The sequence below is a fragment of the Ailuropoda melanoleuca genome, chromosome 3 (genome assembly GCF_002007445.2).
Source record: "Ailuropoda melanoleuca isolate Jingjing chromosome 3, ASM200744v2, whole genome shotgun sequence".
Classification (NCBI taxonomy): Eukaryota; Metazoa; Chordata; class Mammalia; order Carnivora; family Ursidae; genus Ailuropoda; species Ailuropoda melanoleuca.
In genome coordinates, this window is record NC_048220.1 from 119,762,486 (window position 1) to 119,782,463 (window position 19,978).

A 19,978-nucleotide genomic window follows, 5' to 3' on the forward strand; every position below is an offset into this window, starting at 1 on the left:
CGTCCTAATTGCGGGCTACTGTGAGATGGTTATTTGTTTAAGTGTCAGCCAATTACCTTGAAAAAGGAGGTAAATGGAATACTTGTTTTAAGCCAACTTCTACTTTGTCCAAGGAACTAATTCTTTCTAGATTTCATATTTTGAATGTCCTTAATATGAGTGCGTTTCACCCAGTTCAACAATTTGATTCAGCCAACACTGACTGATTTCATGTTTGTACAAAGCATCATGCTGGGAGCTCTGGAAGATGCAAAGATGATCCAGAGTATCTTGGTCCTCTCACCTGGCTTTCCACAGTCTTAGTGATTAATTAATCGGAAGATAGACTTAACTCTCATTGTCAGTGCATCTTGTTTCAGTGGTTAGTTTACCTTAGTAATTTCACTTAGTGAAAATAAAATGATACAGCTAGTACCTCGAGGTCAGCTGCAGTAAGAAGGGATGTTTTTGGATGAAAAGCTAATGGTGTGTAGGGAAGACACTCAGAACTATCCTGGGGTAGAGGTGGGTCGCACATCAAATACTCTGCCAGTGTCAGTAGCTTTCTACTGCTTGGTGGGTGTCATGTATCATAAAGAGGGACCTTCTGAAAACAGCATTAATCCTAAAAGAGAGACAAAGGACTTATTTTGTAAGTGGCCCCTTCTTGTTCCTCAAATCACAGTCTGATGGTCATTCCTTCAACCAAGGCAAGTCTTCATTAAAATCCACAGAGAATATCACCTCCTTGATCTCCAGGGTGAGGGTGAGAAGTGGACAAGACAAATATAATGTCCTCTGTAGGGACTGTAGAAATCAATGACCACACTTGCCTGCGAATCCACGTAATGTGCAGTGCGGAACAGAATGTGGATCCAGTCTTCATCATTAGAGTCCTAGTTTCTTTGGGCTACAAAGCAAGAGAAGCAGTGGAAATGATGAGGTAGGGTGGATGTCATGGGTACAACAATGAAGGAGAGCATGAGTTAGGTACTGTTTTCTAAACAGCACTAGACTGCTTCTAATCTGGCAAACTCATTGCTATGGAACAAGTGTGAAAAGAGAAGAGAAGTGAGAAGAGAAGAAAGGAGAAAAGAGGACACTAACGGAAAGAGTAAGGAACGGCATCCTGTCAATGTGAGCTTGTGGAGAAGGAGAGAGGACTTTGAATCACTTAGAATTACACGTGGTGTCTCCTGTGGGTTGAGGTTTTAAGTCTCACCTGAGAGATAATTGGACACCCTAGCAGGTGCCATCTGGAGACAACAGAAGGGCAGGAAGGGGTTGCCTAACGTAGTAAGGCAATTTGCTGAACATTATTTTATACAACATATGAGGCAAGTTTTGACGCTGGCCTTGAAACCAAACAGTTCCCAGATACACTTCCTGCTGGCTTCCCTCCGGAGAAGCTGCCTGGGCTTTCACAGCCAGGGCATTTCCTAGGCAACAAAAGTGTAAACTTCAGAGAAGGCAGGGCCAAGGTAGGGATTAACAGTGAGCTGAGCCAATCAGGTTGTGGCTGTGCTTCGGTGAGTCCAAGCCGGTGCAATAGGGCCAGGAGGGCAGCCAGCAAGACTGCGAAGGGAAGGTGACCAGGAGGAGGCCGGGGATGGACGCGAGGGACTGAGCCCTTCCAGACACACACGGGGACTGCGTCCATAGTTTCAGTTCCCAGCAACTGGTGGCAGCAGGTTAGCACTAAAGGTAAATCAATGTTTTTGATCTATTATGTTGACTTGATCACTTTGTTTAGTTTTAGCTAAAGACAGAGAGAGAAGATGAAAGGTGTTATTCTCTAGAGAGAAAACCAGCAGTTGATGAAAGTTCCTGGTTGTCAGTCTAGGGAGGAAATCGCCTGTTTCTGGGAGAGGATTTGTCAACTTTGTGAAGAAGCGCTCAGATAAAAAGGTACAAAAATCAATTTTATTCTGTAAAGGGGAAGGAAATAAACATCATTGAGCAGTCACTATGTACAGGGTACCGAAGTGTGAAGTGTTTGGGTGAATTGCTTCAACTAGCCCGGATGACCATTGAAAAAACCGAGCTTCAAAAGATTAAATATCTCCAAGTCATAATACAATTAAGAGACTGAACTTTGATTCAGATCTTGGTTTTTCTGATGTTCGAAGATGTGCTGTTTCTGCCATACCCTGCTGAACTGACCACTTAAATAAAAAAAAAAAAACAGAATTCATATTAAAGTGGGCTGGGACAGCTTGCTAAAAATTATAGAGTTGATTTGATTGATCACAAAATTGAGAAGGACCTTATTAAATAGCAATACCATTTATCTTGCCTTCCGTCTGGGGTGTAGTTAAATCATACTATGTAGATGAAATTGTTTCCTCTTTTTAGAGCTCTTATTTTTTGTTTTTTACCAAAATCTTATTACTACAGAAACATCTTTATTTTGGAATTGTGCATCTTAAATATTGAGATTTAAATTGTGGACATTCATTTCTATTTATATTCAAATAGCATTGATCTAATAACAATAGCAAAGCTCAATTCCAATAGCAATCTAGTAGCAGGATGCTACATGCTGATGATATGACCAGGACCGGGAGACGCAAACTTTACAAGCTTTGCCCTTAAGAACCTTATAGTCTAGTAGGAGACGCAGTTCTGAAAGTGAAGAGTTACATCATGGTTCAACATGGTTTTGAACAGACTATACAAAGGAAGATGCCAGCTGTTTCACTCCGGTGAGCGTGGTTATGTGAGGCTTCACCATAGTGACCATACAAGGAAGAACGGGACTTCTCTAGGCCAACAAGTGAGGGCAGGTAGTCCTTAACACGGGACTGCACGTATAAAGGCACAAGGACAGAATACCATAGTGTGTTTGGTGAATGTGAGTGGGTATAAATGCAGAATAGATTTTAAAGGGGTGGAGAATTACTAGAAACAAGTCTGGAGAGACAGGCAGGGCCAGTGTATGCCTCAAATGCTAACATGTTTGCTCTTTATCTGCCCACAGTGGGGAGCCACAAAAGGGTTTTTGATTAGAGTGTGAAGCTCAGATTTCCAATTTTTAAAGATTGCTTTGAGAGTCGTCTGGAGGATGGTTGGAGTGGGGAAGACCAGAGACAAGGAATCAGCTAAGAGGCAATTGCAATAGTGGATATGGGAGATGACCAGGTCCTGGACTAAGGTGGCATTCATGGCAACGGAGGTGAGGGAGGGAACAGAGAGGCAAGGGGGTCACGATGGTGAATTCTACAGTGGCTGTTGATTGGACGTAGAGGGTGAGGAGGGGTCTAGGATAATGTTCAGTGAGTGACCTGGGGAGACGGTGGTGTCATTTCCTGAGGCAAGGAACAGGAAGAAAAGGTAATGAACTTGGTTCTGGAACGTTAAACTTGAGGTGCCTGTAGGTCATTGAAGCGCACACACTTTGTGGGAAATTGGAAATCTGACTCAAGGCTAGCACAGTGCATGAGTTGCAATAAAGATTTGGGAGCCATCATTCTGTCCGTGGATGTGGCTAGAATGGCCATGGGATGACATGAGAGCATGATGAGGATAAATAACCAAATCCTGGGAAACAGGAGGATTTTAAAGAGCAGGCAGAAGGCAGGAGGCAAAATAGGTCAGACCTGAGAGGAAGGGAGACAGAGGAAAGTAGGTTCATAGACATTGAGAGAGAAGTTTTAAGAAGGAAGAATGATCCATAGAGTCAACTGCTGGGCAAAGTGAGATAGAAACTAGGAGTGACTGTTGAAGTTGGCAACCGGGTTGGCAGTGCTTCCTGAGACAGTGCCCTGTGGAGGGACAGTGGAGACCAGACTGCAGTGGACTGAAGTATGAATGGAACGTGAGAAAGTGGAGAAACGAGAGACTCCTTCAGGTAGCTGGGTTTTGAAGGGAGAGAGCTAGAGGCAGTCTAGGATGGAGGGACCACTGTAGGAGGGACCTCTGATTCATGAACTAAGAAGAGGAGCTGGTGGAGGGGAGGAAAGGGCATAACTGATGACCGAGGGTTGAAGTGGGGTTGGCATTTGTGCTGTAGGTGGAGATTATGCTTAGACGGGAGGCAATTCTCACTTCCTTTGGGGGGAAGGGAGGACAAAGTCAGGATGTTTTTGGAGATAAATACCTTTACAGACTTGCAGGAGGTGATGGGAGTGAGTTCATCTCCATTTTTACTGTGATTTTCAAGACAAGGTGTGCAGGAGAATGGCGTAGGTTGAGAAGATTGAAAGAGGAATCTAATCTAGGTGGAGGGGCTGTGGTTTGATGTCCCCAGGTCTAGATCATTTTAGGTCATGTTCGCATAAACTCAGGGTCTTCTTGATAACTGCCCAGGGAAAGGTGGATTTTAGTTTCTTTGGGGGAACAGAGGCCGAGGGCCCAGAAATCACCAATGTGCTAACTTCTGATTCCAGGATTCCTATTAGTCTCCTCCATCAGGGTGATCTGGTTGCCTCTCACGATGTCATGGAATAAACTGATCTGGATGTGCTCACACACTTACTTTCTAGAAGGACTCCATTTCTTCTGCCAACTGTGGCAGAAACTGCCAGCTGCCAGTTTCCTCTTCTTTATAAACACAACCTGAAGGATGGCAAAGTACCCAGCCCAAAATTAGGTTTCTCAGCTGACTTAATCTGTTTGGGCTGCTCTAGCAAAATACCTCAGACTGGGTAGCTCATAAAAACAAAATTGTATTTCTCATAATTTGGCGGGCTAGGAATCCCAGACCAAGACACCAGCATGGTTGGGCCCTCTGCCTGGTATAGAGCCGCCATCTTCCTGCTACTGCTCAGGTGGTGGAAGGGGCTGGAGTCTCTCCAGAGCCTCCTTGATAAGGCACTAATCCTGGTCATGAAGGCTCTACCTTCATGATTTAAGTCCCTGCCAAAGTCCCCACCTCCTACTACTGGGAGTTAGGATTTCAACTTATGAATTTTGGAAGGGCATACACATTCTGACCATAGCACCAGCCTCCTTTGCGGGACTGGCCAATGAGATTTCAGTGGAAGGAGCTGGGTGGAGTCCTGCGGGAGCCATTGAGGAGGGATGGCTCGGCCGGCAAGCACGCTCTTCTTGTCCTCGCTCTTCTCTGCTGCCTGGCGTGCGGATGTAATGGTGGGAAGAGGTACGGTTGTTGTGTAACTTGAGGCAACTCTGAGGGTAAAAACAATAGTAAGGTAGAAAGATCATAGTTTCTTGGGACATGGACTCTCTGAAATGCCTCCAGACTTCTTTACCTGAGAGGAAAATAAACCTCTATCATTTTCAGAGACAATCACCTGTTTCTGTGGTGAGTAGCTGGACACAGTTCCTGTCTGATATGCCAGTCTACACTGATGCTGTCATTCTGACATTGGATTTCTATCCATCGACACTTCCTGGTTTTCTGGAAGTATCGGTTAAGAGCCTGCAAGATGCAAACCATTGGCTGGATTTCTAAAGGGCTACAAAGTAAACATTACATAGACAAATGACTGCAAAGGAAGCATTGTAAGTGAACACGAAGTAGTTACTAAGTAAGTGATTTTGGCTTCTAATGTTGCAAAAATACAAACGGTAGTCAGACCTTTATTCCCACCCGGAAGTAGTAGAAGATAGGCACTTGGGGTTTGTCTTCACAGTGGTTTGAGATCACTGAGGCCAAGGTCTCATGGTACCTGAAAAGTGGGATATTGGAACATTGTCTGGTTGGTCCTAAGAGCAGAGTCACGAAAACCAGGGAGTTTGGAACAAAACTTTTATTTTTCTTTTGTCCTGTTTTTTTTTTTCTTTTGCATTTTGTACACAAATCCAGCCAAATCTTTGCTTATTTTTGTTTAGCTTAGATCTTTTCTTACTCTGGTTAAGATCTTTCTTGTGGCATGATGCCTAACCAGAATAGATTGCAAGCAAGTTCCTGGTAAAAACCCCAGAGACTCAAGGCAGAGCAAGATGGAGAAGGAGACAGCAAGGAGAGTATTATCACACTGCCTCCTGCCCCCCGAGATTCCCCGGGGATGCTCATTATAAAGATCTCGTAACCCTGAGACCTCTGTGCTTTCGTAAACCTGGTATCACATTGTGTTAGTTATATGGGTCCTTGAATACAAGGCTAAACCATATTTCTCACTCTCTTCGTAGCCAAGAATGCTGCAGAGGTTGCTAAATGCTGCTAACATTCTATGGAGAGAACAGATTATAATGGAGTTACTTTATCTTCCCTCCCACTTCTCAGGGGGGGCTTCTCTCCTCACCCTGATTGCTAGTTATTTTACCCAGGTAAATGTCAATATCTAGGGTCAACCCAAGCTCTGTACAAATAAGCTTTTGCCAATTTTATCAGTTAGAAATACTTTTGGCTGTAACAGAGAACCTGACCGACAGTGTATTCAGCAAATAGGGGCTCATGTTCCTCACGTGATGGATGCTGACTTGGTTCAGCAGCACAGTGATAGTAGGGCTCTAAGTTGTTATCTCTGTGATTCCCCTGGCTTTTTCCTCATGACAGCACAAACGCTGCCACATCTCCGGACATTGCATTCTTGTTCAAGGCAGGAAGAGGCAAATGACGTGGAAGAGTTCTCCCAGAGCCCTCAGTACTTTCAGCTGAGTCTCTGGCCAGAACTCATTCATGTGGTCGCCCAGCTGAAAGCGGAATGCAGCAGACAAAGGAGATTGGAATGACCTTAGAACAAGCCAGTGGCAATGTCTGGAAAATCAGCTGTAGTTCAAATTCAACAAAGTTAAAACTACTCTGAGAAATGTAAACTGGAAGGGGCCTTGGCTGTCTCATTCATTACCACTGTGTGGCACATAACAGGCGTTCAATAAACAAAGTAGGCACGTAGGGCCCAATATTTAAGGAGGCACTCACTTTTAGGCTTGGGCAAGTGCACGGTTGACATTTGCACAGTCCTGAGATTGGGGGCCTCCTTAAACATTGCACGCTAGCTGCCGATCTTCCTGAGCCTGAACCCCAGTCCTGATTGAATTAATAAAATGGTATTTCAAGCAGATGTATGAAATAGACACTTTAAACACTGATATTTATAAAACATTATTCTCTAATCATGCCATATCATAAACAGTAACACGAGGACTTAAATCATCCCAAAGATCAGCAGAAAAAAATAAAGACTATGATTGAGCAGACATGGGCTCTGGAGAAACCTGCCTATTAACAACAGCTGAAGCAGGAATTTGAAACATCTTGAAAAAATGTATTTCGGCCCCGAGAGAACCCGATAAGAGGCCAGACTTCAGTGACATCTCATTTCCAGTGCGCTCATGTCATTAACATGTAGATTACACACTGTCATACTTTAGATCTATGTAGAAGTTGGTCATCCAAACAAAACCCAGCTGTTCCATGTATTCATATGATGTGGAAGAATTTTAAAAATAATTTGTGGGAAAAGAGTAAATAAAATGGAAGATAATCATTGCAGTAGCTTTGAATTTAGATTTCAGAAAAACAAAACAAAAACCCAACACTTTGCCCATCCCTCTACTAACTAAGCAAGGGCCCTGAGGCTGAAGGAGACAGGTGGTGTTTTGGACACGCCGGTGCCTGGCTTTGCTCTGTGCTGCTGTCCCCGTCCCTCCTCTGCAGTGAGAGCCTTCCAGCCCTCCAAGGCAGTCTCTTCCTTGAAGCTTTTGCTTTCCTTCTCATTTCACGGACCTTCCCTGAATTCCCCAAGCCATGGCTTCGCTGTTGAACGTGGGGACGTAGGCAGAGCACTGAGGTTTCTGGGCTGACTCTGTCACTGCCTCTGGGACTTTGTTGGGCCAGTGCCCCGGGTTCTCTGGGTCTATGCCGACTTCCTGGAATAGGACGGCAGTATTTGATAGAACCCACCGACTGAGGCCGTGTGCTCGTACGTGTAAAGCATCGAGCCTCGGGCGTGGCCCCCGGAGTGGTTAGAATTGTGGTTACCACCACTTCTCTTCATGCCTGACCTTTATCCTGTGTTATGTTATCCTTGTTCCCCTAGCCCTTCCCTCCAGGTCTCGCTCCTGCCACCAGAGGGACCTTGTAGCTCCTGTTGCTTATATTCTCAAACCCTCGTGCACGTTAAAACCCTCTGAAGGGGCCCCTGGGTGGCTCAGTTAGCTACGCATCTGACTGTTGATCTCAGCTCAGGTCTTGATCTCAGGGTCTTGATCGCAAGGTCGTGAGTTTGAGCCCCGTGTCGAGCCCCATGCAGATCCCTGCGCTCACACCTAGAAATTCTAACTCACTGTGCTTGGGGTGGGGCACGGACATTTATTTTTCAACCACACTTCTGGGGCTCTCATTGCCCCAGATGCTCCCAGTTCTTTCTTTCCGGCAGGACTGCACAACTTGGGGACTACTGGCATTCTGGAGGGTTCCTGGTGGGCAGGGCTGTCGTGTGCATCGTAGGATGCTTAGCGCATCTCCGGCTTCTACTCACTAGATGCCGGTATTACCCAAAACCCCTGTTGTGACAACCAAACATGTCTCCAAACATTGTCCAATATCCCCTGGGGACAGGGAAGGTGGGGAGGGGGGTGGTGAAATCATGCCTGGCTGGAACCGCAGCTCTGTAATACCGCCCGAACAACTAGCACAGTCCCTTGCTAGTAGCTAGAGATGCTAAGGGTCTGTTTAGCTGAATTGAGCTCGGATGGGGTCAGTGAAGGATCCCCCAGGATGTCAACAATGACCCACACCTGTTATGATACTCGGGGTGGGGGCAGGTTCCCAGGACTCTACTGCAAAACCAGGTCTTTCCTCAAACCACCTGAGTCTTTCATTTCGGTCTCAGAGGGGGCAGCTCCTAACCACCTGCTAGGCTACTCTGAGCACTGGGATCTAATTTATCCAGAGGAGCATTTTCTAAGGGGAACTCGTGAGGAACTCTTGCCATCTACCACATAGCAGTAACGAGTTTATCAAACAGACTGCAGTCAGTAGAGATGTTCAATATTTCCCAGCCATTGCCTTTGAACACGATCTGTTGTATGTCACACCCCATCCCTGGATGACATTTCAAGTATTAAAAGGTGTACGGAGTCTAAATCAAAATTTGAGTTTTACATCCCGTTCCCAAGTAGAGAAAGGCTAAAAACCCCTGCATGTCCTCCATCCCCAGGGGGATGGCTCTTAGGCTTAGGGTCAAGCCTGAACTGGCAGATGGGGAAAGGTTTGGCTGGGATGTGGGCTTGCGAGAAGGCCAGTACGTCTTCCACCTCCTAAGAATGAGCGTGAAGCCCTATAGTTTAAGCAGCAGCTGCCCACTCATGACATTGCCTTACTGGTTTCTTTTCTCTAAATAGAAGAGTGTTTAAAATCACACGGAGTTGTTATAGCAATTCTGGGTCCCTTACTAGTGAAGTGGTAAATATAATGGCACAGGTATTTAACAGCTACAGAAATGCCTTAAAATGTTTTTAAGGCCAAACACACTGCATGGCCTGGCTGTAGGGAAAATGGGCTTGATGGCATCAAGAGGCAGGAGAAGTCTTTGGAAAGACTGGATGGCTCTGCTGGCAGTTACTGTTCTCACGGGGCTGGGCTTGCGTGACTTCCTCACAGTTTCCTCACAGAATACGCTGTCCCACTGTCTCAGTGCCCCAAGCAGTGGGGTGCAATGGAGCACTCTCCAGGCAAAACCAGGTCCAATCCTCATGGTGCGCATGCCTGCCCAGCCAGGCGAGGCCAGCCTACTCTCCCTCCTCCTGCTCGGCACACGGCCCACCTCCCCTCTGTTTCCCCTACCGTGTTTCCCTAATCTTGTTCCCCCCAACTTTTACAGGCTAACTTTCCCCTTCTCTTAAGTTTGTCTGACGGACTAAACCTGCTTCAGCTCCCTCTGTGTCTTCATGAACCTTATTTTTTATGAAAGAGGAAAACCAGAAGTGTAGTGTCACAAAAAACCAAAGAGGGTAGTGTGCTTTAGAGGGTGGAGTGAGACTTTTCTTTTGGATTTTGCATCAAAGAGGATGTGGAAGATCTTGATGCTTTCTCTTTATGGATGTCTGGATAAATGATTCCTGGGGCTGTCTCTTTGGTTTTAAGATCCACCTCTGTGTGCAGGTTTTTGGGTGCAGATTCATGGGAGAGAGACAGAAATAGAGACAGAGTTCAGCTCATTGCCACAAGAGCTGTAATTCAGCTTACTACCACGAGAGGGCACCAAAGACCACAAGCTGGGGCTTGCGCTGTTACCGACCCCGCCCCCCGCCGCCGCCAAAGGTTCAGTTTAAATACGTCCCTGAACTCAGCAAAGACTTTCACCAAGACTCATGAAGAGACAGACCTCCATGCAATTTTACCTTTCCATATCCTGTCCCACAATGATTCTTTTGAAATTCAAGCAGAGCGCTTTAACAGTGGCAGGCAACACAGTGGGATGAGGGAGCCTTAAGTAGCTCCCATGTAAGGAGACCCGGTGACCCTTGCTGCAAAGTCTCCTTTGACTTTGCTGCTGGAGGCTCCACCCGTCCTGTGCCCCACATCTCCAGGTGTCTGCCTGTTGCTGCTCCGTGAATGTTTCTCCTCATCAGCCGGTGGGGGTGTGGGTGGGGGTGGGGAGTGGGAGCAGGAGCTCTGGCTGCACCCCCAAGCCCTCCCTCTCCTTCACACTGCACATTCCAGTACTCTCCATCTCTGATCTCTTTTCCTTTCTCTGCCCTCGCTGCCAATACCTCCACCCAGTCAGCGGGACCTCTCACCTGGCTGTCCCCAGTCTGTGCCACCTCCCCGCCCATTGTCCGCACTGAATCAGAGGGCTCTTTGACAACGCAGACTGTCACCCCCTCATTGAAGCCCCTTGTGGTCTCCTGTTGCTCTCAGTGCAGGATCTAAACTGCCCAGCATGTGTCCCAGGCTCCTTGGGATCTGATGTCTGCTTACCTGCCCAGTGTCCTCTTTCTCCCAATCTCCCCTTTCCATATTCCCTCCCTATCCCAACAAACGCGTCATCTCACCACTGGCCCACCATACTGCAATCATGCTAGAATACTTGCTTTTCTGTGATTATACCACTTTCTCTTTCGCTTGGGCCTTGGCACTTGGGAAATGCCCAGTGCCCTTCCTTCTTCCACCTCCCCCCCAACCCTAGCCTCGAAAACAGCTCTTTCCTTTAGAAGTAAGGCTTAGACATCATCTTCTCTGAGAAGTCTTCAGAAAGCCCCACTCCAAGGCAGGGTTAGCCACCATTTTCCGATTTGCGGTGGCTGAGTAAGTGGGTTGTTCTCCCCCCATCTCCTCCGGAAGCACTGTGTTTCTTATTCCCTCTTCCCTAATCTAACCCAGTGACCCGCTCTAAACTAAGCCCTTAATGAACATTTATTGGAGAAAGGGACCCAACGCTCCCAGCCCCGGGAAATGCGCAGACGCAGTGTCAACACCAGGTGGTGCTGCAGCCACGCCCATGGGAGGCCATCCTCTTTCTACCCCTGTTCTGGCAGGGCTGGATCGCCTCTGTTGTCACCAGGCCTGCTCCTAGAGGCTCAGGGAGGGTCTTCTGCCGTCAAGGGACGCTTTGTGCCCTGCAGTGATGTAGGTGACACGTTTGGGGACAGAATCTCGCCAAGGTGCCTGGAGCCTTAATGCAAACTCTGGAAGCCCTAAGCGTCGCCCTTCTTCACCAAAACCCTCCCCTATCGTGCTTGCTTTGAACCCCTCCAGCTCTTACCAAACTTTGTTTCCTGTCCTGCTTCCCCACGGGACTTCAGCGGTTTATCTTCAATCAAATTTAAGATTCTATGCTACTCAAGGGCTTGCTCCTTGCAGTCATCCTTCCTCTCCAACACGGGTGACTAGAAAAGAGCACATAGAACATATTAGCTGTTTGTTGATGAACTGGGTAACTAAGTGATGAAAGCGGATGGCTCATACGGGCATTTCAAGAATCGTGGCAGGAAGAGAATGGACTTCTTTTTCCTGTACCAAAGTCAACTCCAGGGGTCACCATGTGCGTGGTCACTGTGTAAGGTGGCCTCGGGAGCTAGAACCCTCAGGATGCTTTCCCGGACGCTGCCCTGCTCTCCCGTGGGTGGTTACCGTCTAACTGTGCTTCGAGGTTCTTTTATCTTGCTTCACAAAGGTGGTAAAGTAGGAAGAGCTCTGCTTGAACGTCAGAAGGTCTACGTTTGGGTGTCAGCCACGACTCGGGAGCAAGTGGCTTTCTCTGCACACGCCTTAGTTGCCCAGTCCGCTGAAGGAGGAGGGGCACGGGGCGATCTCACCGTCCTAACAATGTGCAGAGGCCTGGGAGCCACGCCGACGACACCAGTTGCTTCATCTGTGAGAGAGAAATCATAGCTGTAACTAGCTCATAAGGCTTTTTTAAAAAAAAACATTGAGATGAAATTTACATAACATGAAATTAGGCATTTATTAATATACCATACATTCATAATATTGTGCAATCACCACCTATATCAGGTTCCGAAACATTTTCACCCCCCCACCCCCCAAAAAACTCCATACCTGGTAAGCAGTCAGTCCCCATTGCCACCTTCCCCCGGGGCCTTGGCCACAACTCTTCTGTGTTCTGTTTCTGTACATTTGACTGTTCTGGATGTTTCCTATAAATGAAATCGCACAGTGTACGACACTCTGTCTGGCTTCTGTCACCTAGCGTGGTGGCTTTCAGCCTCATTCACATTGTAGCATGTGTTGGTACCTCATTCCTTTTTATAACAGAAGGACATTCTGTTTGGCTTCACCGTCTTGCCTGTGTGCACGCCGCTTCTTCTCTCATTAGTGGTTTCGTCCTGCTGTCTGTTGCATTGCTACTCACCCTCCAGGCCCAGATCTGAGGTCACTTCCCCAATTCCCATGGCTCTCTGCTGAAGCTCTCCTCTTCCTGTTTTCTCCCTCTCCCCTAATAACCCACGTGTACGTCCCCTTCTCCACCCACTAGTGGAATCTGGGCTCCCAAGGAGCAAGGACAGACCTTGGTTCATCTTTGGGTTCCTAGCACCTCGCAGACTCTGACCGACAGTATCTACCCAACAAATAGCTGTTGAGTTAGTGAAGGAGTCGGTCCTTCTGGCATGGGTCACGTTTACCCTGACTACATGGAAGGGCCGGGCAGGCCCGTGGGAGCAGTAGAGGACAATGCGGTGTTATTTTGCTCCCACACCGGGGTCCACACGAAATAGTGCATCTGAAAACCTGGTGGCCTTGGACAAGTGGAACCACATTCTGTCCCTCTGTTCCTCTGTGGCTGGACATTCGGGCTGTTTCTGCCTTTTGGCTGCTGTGAGCAATGCTGCCGTGAACCTGACGCACGTTATTTGTTTGCGTTTTGTTTTCAGTTCGGCTCCTAGGGTTTTTGTGGGGACTGGGCACAATAAACATGAACGATTGATGTCATTAATTTTATCTTGAAGGTGTGTGAGTAGGGCCCCACATGGGTTCTTCCTCATGCTGTCTCTCACACACACGGGAGCCAGATCTCATTTTCTCCCCATTACTGGTTTTTAGCTTGTGTGTCTCTCCGTTCCCCCGCCTGCCACTGCGGCTGGTGTGGCAAACCAGAGTGGGTAGGGTGGGGTGAGAAAGGTAGGGGAGAGGTAGTGGAAATGAGGACAGACTGGTGAGTGGCAGGGGACAACCGCTGGGCAGGTAGCACTGAGCGAGGGGGAGGGGCAGGAAGGAGCAGGCCTTGAGGTGGGTTTAAGAATGAGGAGGGTGCAGAATTGCTGGTGGGAGGGAGGGCGGGGTGAGGTCGGGGCGGGGGCCCCAGCAGCCCAAGATCAGGGCTAGGAAGGGCCTCAGGCAAGGCTGGCTGTGTAAGGGGGCAGGAGGAGGCAAGAGGGAACTGGGGTTTTTGTACAGAAGCACAGCGTTCTGATTGTGGCTGAAGCCTTCTGTGGGGTTGGCGTTAGGGCTAGAAGCTGGGATCAAGCTCCATGAGTTGTCAGCTTGACATCAGGTGACAAAATAGTAACAGGAAAGTGCAGGTTTTAAGAATGCTGCCAGGATGGCAGGGGATTGTGTGTGGGGGGGTGTGACACTGTGGGATGAGTTTGAACGCTGTCTGTACAGGCCCGCTAGGAGCGGAGAGGGAGGTCTCCAAAAGGATAGCGTGTGGCCGTGTGACCGTCTGGAATTCTGGAAGACTTCTTCATGTGGAATAAGCTGCCAGGACCTAACAGACAAAGACCTCCTTCTTGCCCTGGTGTCCAAGAGAACTGAGAAGAATTACTCCTATTTGCGTTCATGTCATGGAAACCAGAATGCACGTCAAGGGGGGAACTCTAAGTGGGAGACGAGTTGAGCATTTGCATCCCTGACTTAATCTATTCTGGTCTCAGTTTTCAGTCTGAGATTCCCTGTCTCCAAAGTTAAATTTAACGAGATCTTTGCGGGGAGAATGTACAGCTTGTATTGGAGAGGAAAGCCCTAGAGAGCATGAATCTGAGGGTTGTCATGCCCTATGAAAAGAATCCACTCCTGGTGGGGCCCTCAGGAGACGTGTCAGCACTTGGCCAGGGATGGGGGCCCTTGAGCCAAGGGCAGATCCACTCCAACACCATCTTTTCTGCATTTGAATGCTGTGTCAGCCTACCCCTCAACTGTCTTGCTCCTTCATTCACAACTCACACTGAGAAAAGTAATTTCTAGAATCCCTCATTTACTGGGTCAGTGAGCTCATAGGAGGACTAGTTGTTTTTGGAACAGGGAGGAATTGTAAGGTAATTAATCTTTTTACTTGACAGAGGAGGAGAAACCAGAGGCCTGGAAATTTGCTCAGATGTCTCTGGCAGTGGGTTGGAGTCTGGACTAGACCCTGAGTTACCAGGCCCCCGGCCCAGGGTGCTTCCCACTGTCCTGCAGGTTCTGAAAACCCAAGCTCACTGAAGGAGTTTGTCTGTGGCTTGGGGACCTCTCAGGAGGGAGCTTCTCTGCACCCACCCTCTCCTGCTTCTGAATATTTAAAACACAGAACCAAACTGTAGACAAAAAAAGATATTATGTCTGCTTGTCGGGAGAGAGATAGTGTCTATTTACCATTTTCTGTCCTAAGAATCCAGGTGTTAATGACCACTAGACTGTTAATCAAAACATGCTAGTTATGGGCGGGAATCATGAAGGCCCAGCATAGAGAGTCTCCGTCAAGACAGAAACGATAAAAATTAATGTTTAGACCAAAGAGGAGCCTATTAAATGTGGAGTCAAAGGTGTAGAATGCTAAATACAAGAATAAAGCATAGAAGGGTGGCTCAGAGAGGAGAGTATAGGGAAGTGGGGCTTCTCGTTTTATGGCCGGAGGAGGGATTCGGCAAGATGAAAGTGTGTCTGGGAAAGGCTGTTTATTTACAACTGTTGTCCAGACTGGAGAAATCAGGTGTCCTCAGGACTAGATAAGTAAGCAAGAGATAGCCAGGCATGTAGTTGGTCTAGCTAAAAGTTGGGAATTCTGGGAGGTTCGAGGCTTTTCCCACAAGTGGATGAGAGTGTTTTCCTTCTGGGAGAGGCTGCTGTCCCCTTAACCCAGCCAGAAGCAGGTGATGAGGCCCGAACTCTGCTAAGGGGACTGTGAATTCTCCCCTCAGATGGCGGGGACAGCGCGCCACGATCGAGAGATGGCGATCCAGGCCAAGAAAAAGCTCACCACGGCCACCGACCCCATTGAAAAACTCCGACTGCAGTGCCTGGCCAGGGGCTCCGCAGGCATCAAAGGACTTGGCAGGTAAGATCTGGGCCAAAGGGGTGGCAGGGGGACGAAGTGAAGAGGCAGCACACAGGCAGGCAAGGCTATTACTAGCTGTGACCTTGAGCAAGTCTTGGCCTTCTCAGGTCTCCGTTCCCTAGCTGTGAAATGCAGTTTGGAAGAACAGATCTCTGAAGGCCCTTGTGACAATTTTTAGTTCTTTGTCCCAGATTCAGCAAGGCTGTGTCTGTGACAAGAGAGCACAGTTACTGGGACAACTGGCAGTGAAGGGAGAGGCATGCGCAGGTCCCAGAGACACCGAACAGGACGCGGGGAGAAGCTCTCCCAGCAGCCGTGACAGCAGGGGCGGGCGTGGAGGAGAGGGGCGGTTGCTCTCAGGCAGTCCTGTCTTGCTCACCTCCGCGGCCACGGGAATTGCCTGTGGGATAGTCACTGCAGGGGGATTCTCCCAGCTCTGTAGGGCCTGTCCTCTGACCGTCCGACAGTGCGAGAAGTCCTCAAGACCAGGAAACCCAAGGAGAGAGGGTTTGTTAGCCTCCACTGGGCAGTGCCTGTGCATTCTCTCTCTCTGTCTCTCTCTCTCTCTCTCTCTCTCGCCTTTTTAAAAGACTTTATTTACTTGCTTGAGAGAAAGAGTCCACGTGGGGGGTGGGGGGGACAGAGAGGGACAAGCAGACTCAATGCAGATCCTGACTCGGGGCTCGATCCCACTACCCTGAGATCATGACCCAACCAAAAATCAAGGGTCAGACATTTAATGGACGGAGCCGCCCGGGCGCCCCTGCATTATCTGTTTTTGACAGACAACGGGAGAGCCTGCCATGGGCCAGGTGCTTGTACCTGGTGAACAGGTGGGTGGACAAGGCTTCTCCAGGCCCCAGGCAGGCCTCAGACTGAGCCGACCGAGTGTCACGACGGTGAGAATCTCTGTGGATGTTGTGTGTGAGAGAGCACAGGGTGCCACGGCGGGGGATCCAGCCTCCCGTGTGGAGCTTAGGGACGGCTTCTCCTCCAGCGAGCTACTTTCTGAGCACGCAGGATGTCACTTTCAACCATCTCAAATTCTCAGGCTAAGCCCCACGCTGCCAGAAGCCCAGACTGCGCACATGTGCACCTGATGCCCAGGTGGTCACAGTCCCGTGGGAGGACGGGCCCACTTCCCTTCAATGCTGTATCACCCCAACCTCCAACCTTCCCCTCTTTCATCCTGGACTCACATCATTGTCCTGGGTGCAGACCCCTCAGGAACACTGCCCTCTCTCTCACTCACTCACCCACTCAGTTGGGTCCTTCTTGCTGCCAATGCCCCCATCCCCCAAACCAATCCCTATCAGCCCTCCCCTGTGAGCCAGTCTATTGGCTCATCCTTGGCCATTTGTTCCAATGTGCCCTCTGCCTCTGCCCCTTCACTGGTTTCGCCCTTCCCTCAGTCTCTACTCAACTCAAGTGCAAGCTGCTCCCTTCTGTTCCCCCCATGATTAGAATGGGGTTATGGTTTTTTGGGACCACAGAAGTAAACCACTTTTCATCACCTCATGTCAGGGATGCATACTGTCAACGTGACTTAACACCATTGATGTTGACCTTGATCACTCAGCTGAGACAGTGTGTATTTGGCTTCTCCAATGTAAAGTTACTGTCCCCCTCCCCCTTTCTGTATTGTACTATCTGGAAGGAGGTCTTTATGCAGAGCCACACTTAGGGAGTGGGGAGTAAGCTTCCCTCCTTAAGGTCAGGGAGTATGTGCATAATTTATTTGGAATACTTCTGCAAGAGCAATTTGTCTTTTCTAACTAATATTTATTCATTTCTTTATTTTGCCATTTATTTAAACCAAAATGGACTCATGAATATTTAGTTTATACTGTGGGTTACAATTCAACACTACTTTGTTGCTCAAATTGTTGAAGTTTGGGCCTTGAAAGCTCTTTCAGTTGGCTCCTGTGTCCCTTTGATGGATTCCCATCAACGTAGTTTTGTTTGTTTTGAGGACTTCCTTACTTTCTGGTATAAGATATTCCAAGCTCATCTTGCATATTTCATGCCCCAGTCCTAGAATCAGACATTTCTCCAAGAATCCCCATTCCTTTTATTGGAGAATTGTATTGGATACCAAGACCTAGGCTCTAGATGTGCTTGTTCCTGGGGTGTTACTTCTAGGTTCTCTTAGCTGACAGAGAAAGAAAATAGATGATATATGTACATATCTATAGATATTTTTATATGTCAGCATCTTTGTTTATTTTAAGATAAACATGAGTTCATATTAATGTCTCTAACTCTAGCCCATTGCCACATGCAGCAGACCATTCTAGCCTCCTCCCCTCCCCATCTAAATTTCCATTTCAACAGTGATACACCTAGCTTCTACCACCTGCCATCTATTTACTTAATTGTTCAATTCCAGTATGCCTTATAGCATGTCAGAATTGTTAACTCAAATCTCCATGGGAAATATCTCTATCAGCTAGAGTCCAGTGCTTATGTGCGGTTCCTTGTGCCTTTAGTCCTACAGACTTTACTCATTGCCACAGTTCCTTACGTCAGCACACCCCACCCCACCTTCAGTGAGATTGTTTCAAACTTTTGTCGTACAGTTAGGTTCTCTCGTCACTGTCTGCATTCCTTCCCGGGATCCCCTGACCTCCTAAACAATTTTTTAAAAATTTGTACACATTAAGGCTTACTCTGTCCTATAAAGTTCTGTGGATATTAGTAAGTGCATAGGTTCACGTAGACACCATTATAAAATCGTACAGAATAGTTTCCCTGCCCTAAAAATCCCCTGTGCTCTGCCTGTTTTCTTCTCCCCTTTCCCTTGTCTTTTTATTGTCTCTATAGCTTTGCCTTTTTCAGAATATCATAGAATTAGAATCACATAGTACATTATATTTTATGAGATGCTTGCGAAGAGGCTCTCCAATTTTGGAAGGAGGGTGCAGAGCAGAATCTAGGGCTTCTGCATTTTACTTTGAAAAACCTTGAGAGTGGTTTATTTTTAAATCTTTATTCTTACACCTTGTTCTCTGTTTTGTTTTTTTCTTTCTTTTTGTGTCTTTGTGTATTTTCTTTAGAGTGTTTCGAATTATGGATGACAATAACAACCGAACGCTTGACTTCAAAGAATTTGTGAAAGGGCTAAATGATTATGCTGTGGTCATGGAAAAGGAAGAGGCGGAAGAGCTCTTCCGGAGGTTTGATAAAGATGGAAACGGAACAATAGACTTCAATGAATTTCTTATTACGTTAAGAGTAAGTGGCCTCATGAATCAGTGTATCTGCTGAGTTTGGCTTTCACATGGTTTGGGTTGGCTATTTTGAAGTTTTGTTTTCAGAAGTTGTCAGTGCACTGTGGAGGAGATGGGAAGGAGATTGATAACAGGTTTAGGGACTTTTTGGAGTAATTGTCATGCATGCTGCTTAACGGCACGCAAACCATTTCATACCATTGAGAGGAAGTAGATATTTCATGACGTATGATATGAAACAAGCTCATTTACTTGTGTTGTCTGTGTATGCGTTTTTTTTCTATTTATCTAGCCTCCAATGTCTAGAGCCAGGAAAGAGGTAATTATGCAAGCTTTTAGGAAGTTAGATAAGACCGGAGACGGAGTTATAACAATTGAAGATCTTCGTGAGGTGTATAATGCGAAACACCATCCTAAGTACCAAAATGGAGAATGGACCGAGGAACAAGTATTCAGGAAGTTCCTGGATAACTTTGATTCACCCTATGACAAAGATGGATTGGTAAGTAAAAGAGCTGAAGCAGAATTTCTTCTGTCGAATTTCCAGTTGCAATTAGGAAATTGGTCCAAAGCCTTAAAAAATACATATAACATATTCTTTATAAATAGAGGTAAAATATTTCCTTAGAGACTACCTAGGAAGTTGGGAGAGAAAATGATAAGATACAAATCATATATTGGTAAGGGAACCACATACGGCTAAATACCCATCATCGGGAGAATGTGGTATTTTGATTTAACACTCTGTTTCATGGTTCCCATACTTACCATACTTAGCCAGCCACATTCCAATGAACTAGACTACAATAAAATCTATTTAAGTTCAAAATGAAACCATAATTTAATTTTTCGGGACATGATTCACAAGGTATTTCAGGATGTGGCAATGCTTTTCACACTCATTCTCGCAACATTGTTTGTCATTGCACTTTGCTATGTAGGAGTGCCATTTATGGGAGTCTTTCAGTGAAGGGAATACCAGGGAATAGGATTTACTTTGATTTCATCGATAGCGAGCTTTGAGATGAACTTGCATGTTGAAACTACACTGAGCTTAAAAACAAAAGCAACCACCCCACCTCCATTAACCGGTATCTTCAAGTTACAAAAGCATAGCTTGGGAGGGTAAGGAATTGCATC

The 19,978-nt window shown here is 47.1% G+C and overlaps 1 protein-coding gene and 1 long non-coding RNA gene across 4 annotated transcripts in view; one reads left to right on the forward strand and one right to left on the reverse strand.

Moving 5' to 3' along the window:
* Positions 1-1,533: 1,533 nt before the first annotated feature.
* Positions 1,534-19,978, forward strand: part of CAPSL (calcyphosine like) — a 29,787-nt gene continuing 11,342 nt past the window's right edge. For both annotated transcript variants that reach the window (XM_002930835.4, XM_034657017.1), the window contains exons 1-4: positions 1,534-1,683; positions 15,472-15,608; positions 18,665-18,842; positions 19,131-19,340. In XM_002930835.4, the coding sequence (XP_002930881.1) occupies positions 15,472-15,608; positions 18,665-18,842; positions 19,131-19,340 (525 nt within the window). In that variant the 5' untranslated portion in view covers positions 1,534-1,683. The remainder of the gene's footprint in view (positions 1,684-15,471; positions 15,609-18,664; positions 18,843-19,130; positions 19,341-19,978) is intronic.
* On the reverse strand, positions 1,929-11,967 carry LOC117801600. 2 transcript variants are annotated; one of them, XR_004624331.1, is made up of 3 exons: positions 11,852-11,967; positions 11,598-11,721; positions 1,929-5,109 (listed from the first exon to the last, which is right to left on the reverse strand). It is a non-coding gene; the product is annotated as an uncharacterized LOC117801600 (long non-coding RNA). The 2 variants fall into 2 exon arrangements; XR_004624332.1 differs by having other exon boundaries at positions 1,929-5,192.